Source organism: Vombatus ursinus, unplaced genomic scaffold, assembly GCF_900497805.2.
Source record: "Vombatus ursinus unplaced genomic scaffold, bare-nosed wombat genome assembly UNPS02014814.1, whole genome shotgun sequence".
In the NCBI taxonomy this organism is placed as follows: Eukaryota; Metazoa; Chordata; class Mammalia; order Diprotodontia; family Vombatidae; genus Vombatus; species Vombatus ursinus.
This window is the reverse complement of record NW_020954592.1, coordinates 10961564-10982097: the sequence shown is the minus strand read 5'-3', so window position 1 is coordinate 10982097 and position 20534 is coordinate 10961564. Positions and strand designations below refer to the sequence as shown.

Here is a 20534-nt window from a genome sequence, read left to right as displayed (position 1 = left end):
CCCCTTGATTTTCCAATCCCCCTGCGCACTTTTCAGATAAACGCAGTGGAGCTCCTGAGCCCCACCCCACTCGCCTCCTTACAAGCCCAGTAATGTCGCTGGGACAAGACTGCACAAGAGCTACTGCTCTTAGTTGTCACACTGGAACCTGAACAAGTTTCTAAGTGCTTGATTCCTTCGCAGAACGCCTGATTATCATATCAACTTCCTCTTTTTTGCACCCTCCCCCCATGATCAGCTTGCTTTGGTCAACCCTAATTTAAAGAAAGCATATAGATATGCAAGTGGTTCCATTGCACCTCCCACCCCGTACAGTTTTGATTCTGGGGTGCATCTCTAGCTCTAAAGACCATTACTGGACCACTTTTTTCCCTTCCCCACCTCCCGGCTTGGAGCATGGCTTCCCCCCCCCACCCCTGTTCCCCCCTCTTCATCCCCCCCCCCCGCCCCTCCACCAGGAAAGGAAACAAACAAGACAGCGCGCGGCTCCAGGCGAAGCCCGGGACTGGAGGAAGGGGAGCACAAGCCCGCCTCCGCGTGGCCGCAGACTGCGCTACTGCGCAGGCTCTGCAGCAGCGGGGTTCTGAACCTGAGCAGCAGGCTGCCTCATCTCTTCCCAGTCAGTGCCCGTACAAGTAACTGTACAGCACTCAGCCTACTCTGCGTTATGGTACTACTGGGGCGGGGGGGGAGGAGCAGCAGAAGGGCGGGGAGAAGAGGGGAGACAGAAGGGAGGGGCAGGGGAGAAGAGGAGGGAAGGGAAAGTGCACGCACATGCGCCGCCGGCCGGTTAGGAAGTGAGAGGGGCTGGGGAGGGGGAGGGTTGCTGGGGGAGGCTCCGTCAACGAAGCCGTTTCCGGGTCACGTGCGCCCGTTTCCGGCGCCGAACGGTGGAGTGGCGCAGCCCGCCCGTTTTGTAGCGGGGGGGGCGGGGGGAGGTGGGGGGGAGATCTGGGAGCCGGTTTCCGCGTTCAGCTTACCCCGCCCCCTCCCTCCAGCCCCCGCCCCGGATTCCCGGGCTCCTCCCTCGGCCGGCCCCCGGGGCGGGGCCTCCCCCGCCCGGCTCCCCCTCTCCCTCGCTCCCCACGCCCCGCCTGCTTGGCTCCCAGACGCTCGGAGGGGGCTTTTCACTTGGCGGCTGCTGCGGGCTCCGGGAGCGGCGGGCGGGCGGCGACGGCGCTTCCCTCCTGTCTGTGGCCACAGTAAGTGTGTGCGCGGGGTGGGGGGGGTAACTCCTCGCGGGAGGGGCTGTCACTTGAAGGGGGAAGTGTGGGCCCCCCCGCGCCCTCCTCCTTTCCACCCCCCATCGTAACATTCTCTCCACTCGCGCGCGCGCGTGGGTCTCGAGCAGAGACTTCCCCGAGTGTCTTCTCCCCTCCCTGTGGACCGCGCCCCTGAGGTGACCCACGGGGTGGGGACGCGCACCCCCTCAAGTCTTCACCCCCCCGCTTTCATCCCGGAGAAGAGATGGGGAGCGGAGGCATGACTTAATCCCGTTCCCTGTGGGGGGGTTGTTGTGTTGGGGTTGCCTCGGGCACTCTTGCCTGGGGAGCAAGCGGAGTCGCTCCCCTTAACTCGGGGTGCCCTCCCGGCGCCCCCACCCCGGCATGCAGGGATTCCCCTCTGTTCGCTCGCCCTCTCCCGGCGGGCAGGCAGGTGACGGATTGTCTCCAGCCGAAATGGACTTTTCCTGCCCAGGGATGGAGAGTCTGGGGGACCAGGGTTTGTCCTGGGCAGAGGTCCGCGCCGGGGGAACGGAGCGCGGCCGCCGGGGCCATTGTCTCTAACGTTCCCCTTTCTCCCTCCCTTCCTGGATATCCTGGAGCATCGTTTTTTGACTAAAGGAAGAATAGGAAAACAACTATGACTCCAAGAGCATTTTTGTCATCATTAATCTTCCAGGCAACACTGTCCGCCCCCCTTAAAAAAAAAATCTCCCATCTCCCTTTTGCTCTATTTACTTAAGATCACAGTCAAAGGGGTTGATTTCACCAGGGCTTGAGGTGTAATGTTTTCTGGGCAGGTATAGTCCCAGTTTGTCAGGTAACTTGTTTTATGGGAGGATAAGTGGTTTATTTAATGTGTTAAGTAGTTGTTCTGGCGAAGGACTCCCCTCCCTCCCTCCAGTTGATAGTCTATACTTTCCATCTCAATTCTGCGAGATCTAGGGAAATGGAATCCATTCTCTTCCAAGTTCTGCAGGCGCTTTGAGATTTGAAAGGGTCCTTTCGTTTCCTTTTGCGAAAATTGCAGTATGCGTTTGTGAGGAGCTTTGAGAACCATGGAAAGGTATACAGCATTTATTTTATTAGCCCAATATTTGACCCACAGGAAGCGTTAATAAATATATTGCAGTTTGTGAGGAGCTTTGAGAGGCTTGGAAAGGTATTTATATTAGCCTAGTGTTTGACCCATAGTAAGCGTTTAATAAATACATTGCAGTACTTGTTTGTGAGGAGTTTTGAGATCCGTGGAAAAGTATTAATATTATTAGCCCAGTAACTGACTCATAGTAAGCGTTTAATAAGTGCTTATAGGCTGGGACTATGTGTTTTGTTAAATGAGATAGAATTGGCTTAGGTCTTTAATTGGTCGAATAAGATTAGCCCAGTCAAAAATGTAAGATATCTTTATTTGTAATTTTGAAAATTATTTTTTACAGAATTGAGATAGGGCCTATTTCATACCAAAAATGTATTTTAAAAAGTCAACATTATGAATGTTAGAAAAAATCCAGCATTGCAATTGTACCTGAAATGTTAACATTACCAAAAAAAAGCAGATGATATATTGAAAGATTACATATGAAATATATTTTCATATATTCGGTATTTCCTTATTTGTAGTTTAAAAGTCAAGTTTAATTAAAATAAGCTTTCCTGAAGTAATACATTTTTGAACTGTCAAAATTTTATTTGCCGACCTTAACTAAGCACACCAATATCAAATACTTTAAAAGATAGCATTTGTATATATGTAACTTTAATAATATAGCCATGCCCCAGCTTGGTACAGTATCTGTTGTTTTGAATTTTTATAAAATGAATTTGAGAGCAGAAATTCGATTTGAAAGTATAGTTGGTCCATCATATATTTATTTCTGTTAAAAGATACCAACTGAAATGTTAATTTGTCTTGAAAAGTGCCTTCCAGTTGGGACAAATAAGTTATGAGAAGAGAAAACCAGCGTGTTTTACAACTACATCAGATGTTACTAAAACAGGTTATTCTTTGCCTTTTTAAAGCATATTAAAGGTGACAGTTTCCTGCTCTAACCATGTAATTTTTTATTTTCAACTACATTTCTGAGTTTGTGTCAGAGTAGTGTGTGTGTGTGTGTGTGTGTGTGACAGTTCTGTGAATGATTTATTTTTTAATTTAGTGTAGATATTATGGTAATCATCTATCAATTTACTTTCTCTATGCTCTGTTATAATGGAGCTTGTTGAAAACTACATTTAAAAAATGTAGCTTTATCTCAGTGTGTAGAACCAAAGACCTGAAAATAAAATTTGTTTTGTTTATTTTAACAGATGCAGTTTATGTTGCTTTTTAGTCGTCAGGGAAAGCTCCGACTCCAGAAATGGTATGTCCCGCTATCAGACAAAGAAAAGAAAAAAATCACAAGAGAACTTGTTCAAACAGTTTTAGCCCGTAAACCCAAAATGTGCAGCTTTTTGGAGTGGCGAGATCTGAAGATTGTCTACAAAAGGTATAATTTTAATTTATCAGAGAATTATAGAAGCAGACCAAGTTTTAGTTCATAATGGTAGTCAAATAGGAATGAAAATGAACTAATTTTGAGAGTTGACTCATTTGGACAGGTATACAATGAGGAAGATTAAAGTAAATTTAAAGTAATGAAACCTTAGATAAAGTAAATTATAATCTCCCTCCTTTGATGACACAGAATTGAAATGACAAAAATCAGGAAATACTTCTAATAGATGAGTCTTTCGAAGTTTAAAAATAACTTTAATGATGTGTATACTCTCATTTATAAATTTATTAATTTTTCACACATATTAACTTTTAGAAAAAGTAAATAATTATAACACATTTAAATAGCATTTTAAGAGTTGCAAAGCACTTTTCCTCAACAATCCTCTACAGTAGGTAGTACAACTATTACCTACATTTTATTGAGGTTTTTGAAAAGACATACCTTGCTCATGATGACATAGCTATTAAATCTCTGAAATGGAATTTGAACCCAGGTCTACTGACACTATGTAGTCTAGGCATTTTAAAAAATGTCATCTGGTTAGCAAAATTTGTATAATAATTTTCACTGAAAGTAACTTATTTGTAGAGTCAGCAGGTTCTCCTAGACATAAGTAAAATACTGAGCATCAAATGTGAACTCCTGTTTGTGTTTAAAGCCTTTCAAAATCTGCCTGTAATTTACTTTTCCAGGCTTATTATGCATATTCTCCCTTCATGTACTCTTAGATAGGTCTAGTCAAACTGGCCTTGCTTTTGCTCACATATAGTATTCCAACACCTGCTTCCATGCCTGTCTCTCCCAGCCCCCCAAAATACCTGAGATTCTCACTTTTCTCACTTCTGCCTCTTGAAATTGTGCCTTTCCTGATCCCTGCCTGGTTGCTCATGTTTCCCTCCTTGTCGTCTGAGGGAAAAAAGAATCTTTTATGTATTTTATCAATACTTAGACATACATGTTGTCTCCCCCATAGAATGTAAACTCATTGAGGGCAAGAACTTTTTTGGCATTATAGTTATAGTGCTTGGCATAAAAGCAAGCTGATCAGTTGAAACTGATTTTTGTCGCACATCTTATATCTAAACCTTTTTAGTCATATTGATGTTTAAAACTCTTGTTTATTTAAAACAAATAACAAAGTGCACATTTTACTGTATCAAAAATGTGGCAAGTTATGAAGTAGTTTCATCATACGAAGATGTTAAAGTTTGATCTCTGAAATAACAGCTAAAAATTACTTCTTATAACAAGACGAGAAACAGAGTGTAACAGTAACATTTTCTCCTGTGGAAAGTATGGTAGTCTTATTTAATTATATTGAAATGAAAGTAATATTTCTTATACTGTGAAATAAAGTATTTTTTAATCTGTAGACTTTGTTTGATTTGGGACATTGACTTTTCTTCACCCTGATCTTTTCCTTTAATGATTTCATTGTTATATAGCACAAATAACTTACTGAGCAAGAGAAAAGGGAAATATTTCAGTATCAGACAAACATTTTGTAATATGAAAAAAAAACTGATAATATAAAGTTGTGAAGTCAGAAAGGGAAGAAAAGGTCAATTTTCTTCATTCCTTCTCTATTTTTTAAGCATTTAAGACTGTAACAAGGGGAGGAAAGGAAAACCGTATTCATGTTATTTTGTAAAAATTGGATTGGATTTAATTATCAGTTTTGTCCTTTTGTAAGTAGCATAATTTTAATGTTTCTTAAGAAAGAATAGAACTTGGAAATGGAAGGGACCCTAGAAATCATCCAATCCATTCCTTCTTCCTCTCAACCCAGTGTACAGATGAGGAGATTGACGCCCCTACAAGCTGTTTCTTTTTTTGTCTTTGTATCCCCAGGCCAAGATTACTATACTGTCTTAATAAATGTTTGTAGAATTACATTGTTGAGATTTGCCCAAGTTATAAAGAGCTCAGGTCTCTTTAATGCCAATCTAATGCCCTTTCCAAATAGTTTGGTCTTATTAATTACAATATTATTGAGGGTTAGAGAGAGAGCACCCAATTGAATGTGTAGCCTGTGGCATGAAAATTCATTCAATCCTTCATATTCGCCAGATAGCCAGTGTATTGTTTCTACCAGAAGTTTATGAAACTTGAATAGACTAATAGTTGGATATGGGATAATATAATATATATTCCATGAATCTAAAAAGCAAAATATTAATAAGTTGAAGAACTAAATAATGATAGATGGAAGGACAAAAGAACTGAATTCAGTTCGATTTATTGCTGGACTGACTGTGTGATTGGGCAAACTTCTTTAATCCTATATTTTAGTTTCAAATTCACTGGCCAAAAATCTTATTCATTCATCTTCCTCTCCCCTTCTCTTCTATCCTTCCCCCCTCCCCTGCCTTCCCATTACCTGATTCTAATAATGGTGCAGCAATTCAAGCAACTCTTGAATTGGAATGCAATAGAAACAACTTCTCATTCACCTCATATCCAACCTTGTTTTCTCTGTCACCACCCTAGTTTAGGCATCCTGTACCATTCACCTGCACCAGTTGTAATATTCCTGTGTCTTCCTATCCTACACCCAACCTCTATCTAGTCATTGTTTACTGTAGCTCAGCTGAAATAAGACTTTAAATCAAAATAATGCACTCCTAGGAAGGTATGAACTATCATATATGCAGAGATCAGAATTACTCTTATCAAGTAATCTCTCTTAGCTGTTCTCTAAATCTTGTTTCTTTTGCTTTATATCAGTATTCTTCATCCCGAAATTTCCTCATGGTCAAACATTTTTAAGGAAATTTAGTTGGTATTGTGGCATTATGGAAATATCACTGGATTGAAGTCAGGTCAAATTTAAATTCAAGTTATGTGTCTCCAGATTATTTTATCTTGAGAATTGGCTAAGACATATTGTTGTTTTGATTTTCTTCAGTAGCAGAGATTAATGAAATACCAGTGGGTATTGAGAAGAGTTTAGCTGCACTCACCAATAGTCAGCTGATATTTAGCTGACTGTGGAGAAGTCATGTGTTTTGAATATAAGAATAGGCACTTTCAAATGTACTTAGTGCCAGTAATTAGAGTAAGCCTTAATCCACAGTGCTAAAAATATTCAACAATACCTTTTTTCCTTACTTATCTTTTGTGGATTTTATTTCAGGTTTAGATTAATAAATATATTCACTAAATGAATAAAATGAACTCAATTTAATTTTTTAAAAGGCATTAAGGACTGATAACAATTGTTCTTTTTGAGTTTATCTTAATTTCTTCTCCCTAAATCAGTGTCCATTTTTGTGTTTTTCTTTCATTACACTTTTTCATGTCATTTTGAATGTATTTTGTCTTGTATCCCCAATATCTAGCAGAGAGCCTGGTACATAGTATTTGCTTTTAGTAAATGCTTGTTGATCAGTGTTTTAATTTTTGATGTGTTGAACAAACATTTTTCTCGTCTCCCTTCCTGCCTTGGGATATCCTGAAATTCTGTAGATTCTCATGACCCTACACATTCAGAAGTATATTTATTATTATATCAGTTCTATGACTTTTAGTAATTTTAAAAAGACAGCATCTATGTAGTAGTATGAAATTGCTGTGTTGGTAACCTGTGACTTTTTCCATAGTGCTTTCTCACAACCACCCTGGGAGAGAAGTGGTACAATTGTTTTCATCAAACTGACAAAAACACTGAGGCTTACAGAAATTGAGACTTAACTTAAGCATACGTATCTGGTAGAGGCTAGACTGGCATCTAGATCTTCTTGGGTATTTAGGCACGTGGCTTTTTACATATTTCTAAAATGTTTTGTCACAGTCCATTAATCATTATTCACATTTACAAAAAGCTCCTTCACATTATAAATTGTTTTCCTCACAACAGTCCCTTAACATAGATTTCCTTTTATATGGATGAGGAATTGAGTTTAGAGAGGGTAAGTGACTTTTCCATAGTCAATGACATGGCACATGTTGGGAGTCAGGACTGAAACTCGGTTCTTCTGATTGCAAGTCAAGTGTATGCTTTAATATACCATTGTGTTTCTTGGCAAAAGAATTACATAATTTTAGCTGAGAAAATTAGTCTCCTAGTATTACTTAACTTATATTGGAATAAAAACCACGCTTATTTTTCCCCTCAAATCTGGTCATTCTGGCACATATTTCTATCGGTTGCACCTACTCTTTTATTTTTCATATCTTACTGTTAACTTTATCTCTTCTCTTTCCTTCACTTCCCACATTCAGTTAGTTATCAAATCTTTCTTTCTTTCTTTTTTTTTTTTTTAGGCAATTGGGGTTAAGTGACTTGCCCAGGGTCACACAGCTAGTGAGTGTCAAATGTTTGGTCTGAGGCCGGATTTGAACTTGGGTCCTCCTGACTTCAGGGCCAGTGCTCTATCCACTGCGACACCTTGCTGCCCCTAGTTATCAAATCTTATAAGTTCTACCTTTACAATATATATTTTGTTATGGAAATAGCATTAAAAAAGATACCCATTTGCTTTGCTGCTGCACCTTAAGGACCATAGGACCTTTTCATCTAATTTTATATATTGTCTCCATATTAGAATGTGAACTCCTTGAGAGCAGGATCTGTCTTGCTTTAATGTTTGTATCCCTGGTGCTTAGCATAGTGCTTTACACATAGTGAGTAATAAATGCTTTTTCATTCAATAATTAACTGCCACTGACCAAGTTTGGACCCTCATTTCTACTAGCCTTAAGCAATAACCTCCTAACTAGTCTTTCCTTTTCTTTTCTGGCAGCATTGTGAGGAATGGTGGAGTTTGGGAGGGAGAAAGTGAGAGTCATCTATATGCATAAATTTAGTCATATCACTCTTCCCCAAACCATTTCAGTGGCTCCCTGTTGTCTGCCTAATAAAATCCAGACTCCTTATCCTCGTATTCATAGCCTGCTCCTACTTTTCTTTCTAGTCTTCTGATTATTGCCTATCTGTCCAGCTAGAAATAGACTACTTGATTTCCTCCATACACATCTCACACCTCACCTCTGCTTCTCTGTTCATGGTGTTCCTTATGCCTGAAGTACCCTTTCCTCTAGCTCTGTCTGTTGATAGTCCTTTAACCTAGTTCAAATGTCATCTTCCTGAGACTTTCCATGATTCATTACCACTCCTAATTAATATTGATTTCTTTCCACCTACATTTTACAATATAGGTATTTGTATGTTTCCTAACATTTCGTAGACTGTCAGCTTACTAGGGGCATGAATAGTGTAGGCTAGATCTGACTGAGAAATGGAATGAAGTATGACATTTAATCTAGCACTTAATGAAAAGAAGTTTATTTAGCTGTAGTATGGAAAGAGTATTCAGTAAGCATATAGCATGGAATGATGGGCATATTTCCCTGCCTCTATGTTGGCCGTGCTGGTGCACTGGTCAAAACTTGAGGGAGCTCCTGACTTCTCATGCTGGTTCTTGTAGTTAGGCCACCAGGAAGCTACCTTAATAGCTAGGGCCTTGGCCAATTAAGTCTCACAGATGGTTTCCATACCTGTTAAGGAAAGGATAACCTAGAGCCTTAGAATATTGCTATTACCACACCCTATTTCTTTGTTGGTGAAGTCCTAAAAGTCTTCTAGAAGGCCTTCTACCACTTAATATCTTTAGGGATATTGCTGGATATCCCTAACCTTGAAGATGAAGAAAACAGCATTGGAGAAGGAAAACAGAAACAAACATGGAAATAGCAAAAAAATACCACAAGCAATGTTAATGGCCTCCTGAAAGAGTGAGAGAACATCGCAGAGACTGAAGACCAGAAATCCCAAGTTAACTCTTCACTTCAAAAGGACAAAGTTGCATATCTTAATGATCTGGTCCATGTGGTGGATGATATCAAATCAGTTCACAGTGGGTTTCCTGATGTAAATGAAAATGAATAGGAACAGCACCAAGTAGATAAGAGCCACAGGGCAGATGACAATTGTGGCACAGTTGTTGATTCTCATCTTGCATAAAGGTCACCTGTAGCAAAGTTCTTACCTTCTTGCATGCTGCCTGTGCCAATTCCAGGATCTATTTTGAGAATCTCCATGTACTACCACACTCTCAGTGTTCCGAGGGCCACCAACCAGGACCTCTCCCTCCCTAGAACTGCCTTGGGTGTGGGGTAGACTACTAAAGCTTTTCTTCTTTAGAGGCTCTGCTGTAGAGCTGTCCCTCATTCCATGGAGGATAAGTAAACACTTTTCACCTACCCCTTGTCAGAAAGCAAGCCAGCTTCCCAACAGGGCTGCTATTTGGTTCTCTCAGTCTTCCCTGGGAAAGAGATTGTCCAGTGACCACTGGGTACAAACTATACTGGTACTGAACTAGTTACTGTAAGCAGAGGGTTGTACTAGGCCTATCTTTGCCAGTTCTCACTCTGCCACTAGGCATGTGCCACTGTCTGCCAGTGCTTACTGCTTTTAGGCCCTGGGATGACAATGCTGTTTCCCTGTGCTCAAAGTTTTGGTGCCCCTTATGTTGGGTCCTGAGTGCTATCCTTCTGTGCTGGAACATATGCCATACCTGTGCCAAAGTACAAGTGCTGCCCCTGCTGGAGCCTGAGTACTCTTCCCTTCTCTCGTACTCTTATTAACTGAACACTGTTGCTATGGGTGCCATTGTTAGGATCCGAGGTAACTTCCAGTACATGTGCCCTAGCTGCCATACACATGTAGTTGCCACTAGGAAAGAGCGAGATACCCTGAACCTTTTGGGACCTTCATTATAGGGACCTTAAGTCTCAAGGAAAGAGTTAAAATTCACAGGAGCTAAAGCAGAAGCTATCTGTCCTTTTAAATTGACATACCCCCTTCTCAGCAATTCAGTTCAGGTTCATTTGGCACATTTGTCCCTGTCACCAATTCAAGAAGTCTCTGGGGTCCTGAGGTGGTTCAGGCATTGTGCTTTGAAATGCTTCTCCCAGTGCTTTGCATTAAAAATTCCCCTCAAAATCCCCTGGCATAATTGCAAATGGTTTCCCAGATGCCACATAAAAAAATTCCAAATAGTTCCTTCTGCATAATTCTTAAGTCCAAAATTTTCATTGAGGGAGGGCCCATGCCTACCACAGTTGGTGGTCTTGGAGATCACTGTTACCCTGAAATTTAGAAATTAAGCAAGTTCAACAAATGACACTTTACAATGTTTACTATCTTCAGAGCATGGATTTTAAAGCCATCAGAGTACATTCACATCTGTTTTTAGATGAAGGCTTACAGACAATTGCCTTTCTGATCTCCTCTGGTCAATGTGGATGGTTCATAGTATATAGCCAGCACCCCTAGAAGTACTGCCAGAACCATAAAAGCCACAGGTTGCATTCACGTCCACTCAAGGCTCACTTTCACATTGTCCTTCTTCTACTTCTAATCTAATCCTGCCTGTTATTGGCAATATCTAGATTGGGTTTGATTCAGGCTGGCCTGATTTTCAAATTTGGGATTGGAACCTGACCATAGACCATCTAGCAGTTAACCAGGAAAAAAAAAAGTTTACTTAGCCAGGGCATGGAAAGGATATTCAGCAAGGACATCTCCCAACTTCTTTTATGTTGACCATACTGATGCGCTTGTGCTCACACACGTGTGTGTGTGTGTGTGTGAGACATACGCGTGTATGTGTATGTGTGTGTGACATTAAGAAACACATATGTCTTAATGACATGTATATAGATATTTGTGTGTACATACACACATATCTATATATGTATATGTGTGTGTGTATATACATCTCTTCATCATTTGGGAGAAGCTGCTATTGCACCTTAGAAGGAATCATAAAAAATACCATTAGTTTTCTCTTCTGATTTAGAGCTGGAAGGGACCTTAAAAGGCCATCTAGTCCAACCCCCTTATTTCACAAAAGGAAACTGAAGCAGAAATGTTAAGTGATTTAACTAGACTTATCCACACAACTATTAAGTTTCGAAATTTAAACTCAGGATTTAAACTCAGTCTTCCTGAATCCACATCCAGTTCCCTATCCACTACACCACCTACTTGTCCCTAATCCACTCAGGAACATGTTTTACCCAGATCAGAAAGGTGCTTGAAGCTTTCATTGATTCTTCTCCCTACTTCTTCCCTCAAGGGAAAAAAGTGAGAAATATTTTATTCTATTCTTGAGATTTCTGGTATATATACACACATATATTTTAACCTCCTGTGCATTTAGCACATTTTAATTTGTGTGTTTTTATCTCTTCTACTCTGTGGTAGTTTCTTGAAGACAAGGGCCATGTTTTAAACACTCCCCACAAAGCCTAGAACATAGACACTTAATAGTCATAAATATTTAATTGGATTGAATCACTGAAATTTTAAAACTGAACTTACAGAGTATAGGATTTTAGAGTTGAAAGGGGGCCTTAGAAATTATCCAAATTTAAGGAAGTTGAGGTCCAGAAAGGTTCAGGGGCTTTCCTATAAGATGTGTAAATAAAAGCACCGCAAGATTAAAAGAACAGATCTTAGAGGACAGTTAGTCCTATACTCTCCTTTTACAAATGAGGAACTGTGACCCAGAGAAATAAAATAGTTTCTGTAAGGTTACAACAGAAAGTAAGTGGCAAAGCTGACCCTTGAATACTGGTCATCTGATTCCTAATCCAGAGCTCATTCCAATTTATCACAAGGTCTGCCCTGTCATAATTTATTTAGCTTCTATGTAAAGATAAGGCACTGCGATGAGTGCTAAGTATATGAATATACAGAATATATAATGTACAGGTGATAGTAATTATATATGTTACCCAAATCCACCTAATATACAAGATGGGCTTCATCATTTTTAGAGGATTTCATACAGAGAGAAACAGGGACACATGGATATCTAAAGACAGCTGGTGCCGTATATTAATATTTATGTATGACATCTTGAGCATCAAAGTGATGAAGCCCTTTTTGTATGTTAGATTTAGATAACGTGCATAGCAATTTTAAAGATAATATTAATTAATTTTCCAAATATTTCTCTACTCATATTTATATCTGAACTGAAATGATTTTACATTAGGCTTCTCTTATTTTTTTAACTCTGCTTCTTTCCTGAAGCCTGTCTACATTAATTTCTTTTCGTGCTATTTTAATTCTAATTAAAGCAATTTGATGAGTTATGTAGCTTAATAACACAGACCTGAGACCCTTAATGACCTCAGTAATTTTTGCTTTCTTGTTATTGGGATGATGCACTACAATTTTGAATTCTTATTCAAGGGGGAGGAATATAGGAATATCACTACATTATGCCATCTCAATAAAGGAATGACTTCTATAGTCCTGATGGATCTGGAACCCAACCTACAGCAGTGGGGCAAAGAGAATGTGCAGGCAGGACAAGATGTCTGCAGCTATAGGGGACCATGGGAACTCTTATTGGTCCCAGAAATGATGGGAAGTACCTGAATTTTTGTTTATGTACCTTTGAATTCTATTAAGTCCTTAGTGTGGAGCTGAAAAGTGGTCTGATTAAACTGTTGTGGTCTATTCAAAAAATAGAGGCATCTTTGACCGACCCATCAACTTAGAATCCTTTCGAAACCCACTTTGCAATTGGGATTTAGCATCTTTGTGAATGAAGTTCCATCCAGAAGCTACAAATCCCCAGGTACCTGGGTGACAACTAGCTGTGTCTGCTATAATAAAAATTGACCCCCACTTTCACAAGTCACGTGTGTCATCTTGTTTTAGAATTAAATTCTTTTTGCTTATTTTTAAAAAACAAATTTGTTCTGTATTTCTCATGAAAATTTTCCAGCTTCTTCTTATATTTTAATTTTTGTTGGTCTTTCTTACAAACATCCTGCTATTGGAAATGCTTTCCCTTCTTCATTTCCTGTTAGTGACAGCTCCTATATAATGTTTTAAACAGACTGAATTTTTACGTTTAATTGAACATATTTTTCTTTCCCTTGCCTTGATTTGCTTATGTCAGCAAATTCTGAGTAATTTACATCAGTAAAACTGATGAGATTTACTTTTAGCTATATGCTTGAAATGGTACAAGGAACATAATAAGTATTCATACCAACAAAAAGCATGCTATAATAAAGTAAATCTGGTTCTTTGAAAGTTTCAACTGAGATGAATATATTTTTTACATGGATTATTTTCCTCATTCTTGTATCCTGAATTGATAACATTAATAAGTAAGTTAAAAGTAAATTCTTAAAAAAAAAAATAAGTTAAGAGAAATCTTATAAATGTTCTGTTTTAATGATGAATATTGATGGCATATAACAAAATACTTAATTGTCTGAAGAAACTCTCTTGGTACTTATATGTTATTATAGATATGCTAGCCTGTATTTCTGCTGTGCTATTGAAGATCAGGACAATGAACTAATTACCCTGGAAATAATTCATCGTTATGTTGAACTACTTGACAAATATTTTGGCAGTGTGAGTAGTAATTTTTTTCAAAAATAAAATTCCTAGCCATATTTCTAATCTTATGTGTTATCATTCTTGTATTTTAGAAAAAGCTTCTTACTGTTTTAAAGTAGTGAAGTATGATTAAATGTCAAAGAATTTAACCAGAGCATTGTAATTTCAATTTAATCAAGCATTTTAATTCTTACACTAGGGAAGAGTGAGACAACATATTGAGTAGTTGCCATAAGTAAACTCTTCATCTGCACTAAAAACAGTTTTAATAGTTTTTAGTTTTTTGAAAATACAGAAAAAACCAAATGTGGGTGGCATAAACTTAGGAAATACAATGCTTGAAGAGGGAGACACAAAGTTAGATGACTGATGAAGGTATAGTTAACAGGGCATAGTGACCAAGTTATTATCACAGCATTTTGGGAACAAATACTGCCAATTGAGCAGGGGTTTTCCATTGTCCTGCCTTAAGACAGCAAAGTTTGTAATGGGAAAGACAAATTCTCCTAGTCCTTAATAGTTCTTAATAAATGACATGTAGAGTACTGACAGACCTTTGTTATAATGTCAGGCTCTTTATAAGTACCACAAAATGGGACGAGCCTAGATGTCATATTCCACAGCAGAAAGGAAAAACTATTTTTCTTGTTAATAGCCCTCCTCTCTGCCAGGATTGCCTTACTTTTAAAATTACACTTATGAGAATGAGGTTTAAAGTTATGTAATGGAAAGGAATCTAACAACAAACACATTAGTATTCTTGAATTAATTATGGAATTTAGATTTTTGTTAGTATTTAAAATCTGCTTAGGGATAATGTTAAAATCAATTTCAAAGAAGGGAAATATCATGTTACTCATGTTTGGAAGATTGTAGATTTAGGGGTTTTTTTGTAATATTTTAAGGGAATTGCAGTGGCACAAATGTGAAAGTTGAGCTTGTTAAAAATCAATTTTGTTTTGTTGCCAATATTGCCTTTTTTAGAAAGATTGGGATTAATTTGATGTCATAGGAGTAGGCATTGCAGATGTCCTTAGTTTATAAATTTTTCCTGACTTTAGAAATAAAGGGGACAAATCTTGCTTGCATAAGTGTAAAAATGCACTTACTTTACATTTCAGGTGTGTGAACTTGATATCATCTTTAATTTTGAGAAAGCTTATTTTATTTTGGATGAATTTCTTTTGGGAGGAGAAGTTCAGGAAACATCCAAGAAAAATGTTCTTAAAGCCATTGAACAGGCAGATCTGCTCCAAGAGGTAAGTAAGCAACTAGTGATTCTCCCAATGCTGAAGCATGGCTTGCTCTGCTAGAAAAGGCTCTTTTGTCCTAAATAGCTTTAGGCATTCTTAGCATGCTTAGCATGTGGCATACGTATGTTTTATATGTGTTATGTGTACAATCAACTCATTCATTTGAGTGGACAACTCACTGTGTAGAACCTAAATGTAGCCTTCAGGCTTCCCACACTCTTGTTGCTCTGTCGGGTTTGGAACCAGAGGCAGTGGATATCAGCCTATAAATAGCCAAATATCCAGTGTGAATCTCAATTTTGGAACTCTCCATTGTTTGTTAAGACTGTTCTTTTCCATTAACAATGGTTGAGTTAGTTGTACCATGCTGGCATTTCATTTGCTTTGCACTTTCACTTCCCATGTAAATGTAAATGGGACTTAGTACATGGTGTCCTCGTGCTTTATATATGTTAATTTTTAAAAGGCTGATTACTCTGTAGTTTTCTGTTATCAATTCAGGGGTTTTGTTTTTATTTTTAACTGCTTTATCCAAGCTACTTAGACTTTTTTGTGATTCCTAAAGATGGTGGGGAAGTTGATTTTAATAATTTGCTAGTAATGCCATATTGTATTAAATAAGCAATATACCTAAATTCCTACTTTGTCTTCTTTACCCCCTTTTCATTTACCACAGTTCTTTGTTTTAGTTCAATTTTGATGCATTAATTTCTGATTTTAAAATATCACCCAGAGTTTAATCAGCTGTCTGTGTGTTTATGGTTTAATTTCTGAAGTTCAGAAGTTAGACTCTTTTTAAGGAGTTGATGAATATGGTTCATATGACATTTTCTGAAGTTCATCAGTATAATTTTTGCATTATAACATAGAACTGTACTTAAGTAGTAGTTAAGACTTATGTAGTTATAGAAAACTTAAACCATGGAACTTTTTTAAAGACTTGAAACATAATGCAAAGTACAGAAAATGTTTTAAAAGAAACTGCTTTCTGTTGAATAGCTAATTTTTTTTCCTGGTGTGTCATAGTGTCTTTTTGGAGGGACTTGTTTTTTGAGTCCTTATTCTTAAGATGGGAGAACTAAAGATTTAGGACAGGAAGGGACCACAAAGGTAATTTAGTCCAAGCCCCCCATTTTACAGATAAAAATTTACAGGGTAAACTAAAGCCCAGAGAGATCAAATGCATTACTCAAGAACACAGAGCATTTGCAAGGGTATCTTTTACAAGAACTTAACCCTTCAACATAGTTATTTTTAGATAAATTTTTTTGTTGTTGAAAAAAGTCCAACAATATATTTATATTTTTTGCAAAATTTTCACTCGTACATAATGACCAGTTTAAGGTAAGGAAATGATAGTTAATTGAAGAAAGGTAAGATGTCTTATGTTTCAATTCTGCTTTCCTAAACTTTGACCTCCATCTGGGGAAAAAAAAGAAATTGTTTTTTCTCATAATCTTCCTACATCAGTTACTAATTCAGTTATTGTGAAATTTTAAAATATCACGCAGAGTTTAATCAGCCGTTATATGAGCATTGCTAACATTTTCTACGAAAGTAAAACAACTTATTTTCTACTCTTATCATATCAAATATTATGAAGCAGTGGAATTTGGCCCCTTTAAAAACTTTAATCCTTTAATGATACATTTTTTTGGTTGAATTTACAGTGTGCCCATGGTTGTTTATAATTACAATTCTGTTATTAAAATTTTTATAGTGGTGTGTAGTATAATCTTATATTATTTGTGAAATGATTTTTATGGTTAGTACATCTTCATACACATCATTTTTTCCAAAACCCAAATATTTGCCTTTAAAAGTTCTATAGCTATATACCATTAGAAGATCAGGAAGGAAGAATTAAGCTCTCTCATTAATACTTTGTAATCTTTTTTGTGCTTTCTTTTTTACTCTTGTATTTCCTTTGATTGAAATATATCAAAGTGTATGTGATTAGAACTGTTTTTCCAGTTTTTCATCATTCCTTTGTTGTCTCAAAGTAAAACTGAATTCTTTCTACTTAGGTATTTTTATGACCTCATCTATGAATGATTCTGTGAACATCTGTTTCCTTATTTATAGATTCCGAAATTATTTATTTAAAATATTTTTTCAATCATTTAAGTTCACCTTTTAATTACAAATTGTTCCAGAAATAGAATGTTTAGTACACTAACCTCTCCTTGAGGGTTGCATGTGTTTTTTGTTTGTTTGTTCATTTGTTTTAACCTCAAAGGAAGGTATTACAAAGGAAGCAAACATTTTAAATTTATACCTTTTAAAAACTTACTTTGTAATATGTTATTAAGTAATGCTAAGTCTTTTTTTAATAGATCATAACTATTGGTTTCTTTTAATTGAATTTTTTTAATCCTTAGGCGAGGAAAGCTTAGGTTAAAGTTCAAAATTGGAAAGGAAAAAAGCTAATAAAGTTCCCTAACTCTACGTTTCATTGTCTATACTGGCATTTGAAGGTTAGAGCCTGTTATTTTATCTATAAGTACTTTAAAAGCATAGATGTTTTCATCTAGAGTCATGCAGAAACTGTAACATAAGAACAGTTCTATGTAGATAAAATATTTTTATTCATGTAGCTCCTGGATCTTTAATAGGATTAAATAATTTTAAGCCTATGCTGAAAATCATCTTGTACACAGGTAAATTAAATTCTCTTATTGTGGTTGCTTATTCAGAAATTATTCATGCTGTTACAGACCCCACCATACTTTCTTAAAGGAAAGTATCTTTGGCATATTTCCCAGGTTGTTTTTACCAAAATGTCCTCAGTGCCCCAAATCATTAGGAGATAATTTGATAATTCACAGGCATATTACTTTTTTCATAGGAAGAAAATACAGTAGTAGCTTTATTCTGAATACCTTGACACACACAGTGTTGTTAATTTGTTTTCTTTTAAGTGTGTTGTCCTGGTATTTACTTGGTATGTTATTCCAAGTTTTTAATAGAGAAAAAAATCTTTAAATAACAGTTTAAAAATGTATTCTAAACAGAATTCTTGTTAGATATGGTTGCTTTCTAGATCTATATTATCTTTAGTACCTTCCAACTCATAATTTGGGGAATAGATCTCTTAGAGTCTGCCTTAAAATTGGTCTCAGAAATCTATCATAATTGCATAAAACTCCAAAAATGTTTCACAATGGTAGAAAAATTAAGGTATGATATAGTCTTTTACCTATCATTTTTCAAGTTGATTAGGTGTTTGTATTGACTTAATAGCATTTTGACATACTTTGAGATATAACATTTTAAAATAGACATTGGTTTTGAGGTGTCTTCCCATTAGTGAGATTTTTTTTTCTTTTTTTATGTGAAACTAGTCTTTTTATCTCTACAGAAAAATTGAAAAGTTAAAGATTTTCTTTTTCAGATAATTAAGTTATCAGTTTGTATAGGGCAGTTAATGAATGAGTGAAATAGATTTTCTCTTCTGTTATGCAGTAAATCAGGAGTAGGACAAATGTGTTTTAAACAGTGATTTTTATCCTAATAGCATCTATCATGACTAGCATTTATTTTTATACAGGTCCAAATAAATAGTATTTTGATTGAAATAAAAGTTAAAAGATTAAATGTATTTACTTCCAAACAGGACTATGTATTTTGTCCTTCTGGCATATAGCTGTATAACTAGATAATATCAGTTGGAGCGAGGCCTAAAAATTGGTCCGAATAATTAAAGTTTTAATATTTAATTTTTGGATATATAGAAAATGATTTATTAATATGCCATTGTTATTAAACTTTATTAAACTTATTAAAAGTAATATAAAGTTAAGAAATGTAACATTAGGATTGCTTAATTGATATTCTGTTGTTATAGTTTAAATATATTCCTTCTAAAAATATATTACATAGCCAGTATAATAAATCTTCTTTTCCATCACCACCAATGTTAAAATACCTTATTTAAAATTAGATTTGAAGGTGGAAACATGATGGGGTAGAAGGAGGGCGGGTAAAACACTAGAATTTTCCTACCTTATCTATAGTGACAAAAACACAAAGACTACACGTATTTTTCAGTCAGGCACTTACCCGTTTTTCTCTACTGCTTAATTTTGTAGAACCAGAATGAAGACTGGGGAGGTTTGTCTGACGATACCTTATGATTAAGAACAATATAAGGCTTTAGTTTCCCTTCACCCCCACCCTAATTATTGGTAATTACTAAATTTACCATTTTGGTGGCATGGATAAAATGAGGTGCTATGCAAAGATTGTTGCACGTGAAATGAATTCAAGTCCTTGCTTGATAAAGTGAAGGCACAGCAATAATATTAGTATGGGTGATGGGCTTAAACCCTCTGCAGTATTTGCATGATGGTATTTAAAGAGTGCTTTGGGGTGTGTTTTAACCCTTTCCTTTTCATACTAACAGCATCAATTTGAAGTTTGGGGTTTGGTTTTTTTTTTATTTTAATTCCCCTTTTGAGCTTTGCTATTGATACTGTTTCTTATGAAAGTAGTTTGTGGAAAATAAAGAAAGTAAGCATTAAACCTGGGAATTTGTTGCATCTTCTTCAAGATGACCTATTTATAAATAATTATATTTGAGTATGTAGTTGTTAATATATTACTTTTAGGAGATGGAGGCCTATACACAAGTGATTTATTTTAATACTGTGTGCTGCATGATAGAATAGATTATATTTGCATCTATAATATATCAACATATTTGTAGAGAGGATGATTATTAGGGAAAATATAGCAGTGCTTCAAAAACCAAAGGGTAAGATTCTTTGGAGAAAAAATGTTTTTAATGGAAATTTTGTAATTTCCTAAATATATTAAATATTTCATGACCTATTTTTATAACATGTTTGTTTTATTGTGGTTTTCTGTATAAATTTACCATGTTAAAGTAATAATATGGATTGGCAATATGAATTGCAGAATACTTCTAAAGATAGCGTTATGTAAGTTTCAATTGCATAACAGTAACCTCAGCTGACAGTTGAAAATGTTTTCATGCAGATATCTGATATAGTTGGCTTTAATATTTATCTCACATTACAAAGCATTTTCCTTACAACAAAGAAAGATATTTAAACCAGATGAAGTAGTAGTGTGTCCCTTTCACATATGTGGAAACTACAGTTAAGAAAGGTTATTCTCTCCCTCTTACTTCCCTTCCATTTGAATGATTAAAAAA

The 20534-nt window shown here is 36.6% G+C and overlaps 1 protein-coding gene across 5 annotated transcripts in view; it reads left to right on the top strand.

Annotated features, from left to right (window-relative positions):
- Positions 1-560: 560 nt before the first annotated feature.
- The window catches only part of AP1S2 (adaptor related protein complex 1 subunit sigma 2), a 36174-nt gene continuing 16200 nt past the window's right edge, over positions 561-20534 (top strand). For 2 of the 5 annotated variants that reach the window (XM_027835305.1, XM_027835309.1), the window contains exons 1-4: positions 562-670; positions 3534-3712; positions 14009-14117; positions 15224-15361. In XM_027835305.1, coding sequence (XP_027691106.1) covers positions 668-670; positions 3534-3712; positions 14009-14117; positions 15224-15361 — 429 coding nt within the window. In that variant the 5' untranslated portion in view covers positions 562-667. Of the gene's footprint in view, positions 671-1113; positions 1203-2198; positions 2290-3533; positions 3713-14008; positions 14118-15223; positions 15362-19446; positions 19769-20534 lie in introns of those variants that run through there. The other 3 variants (XM_027835308.1, XM_027835306.1, XM_027835307.1) reach the window with 3 other exon arrangements.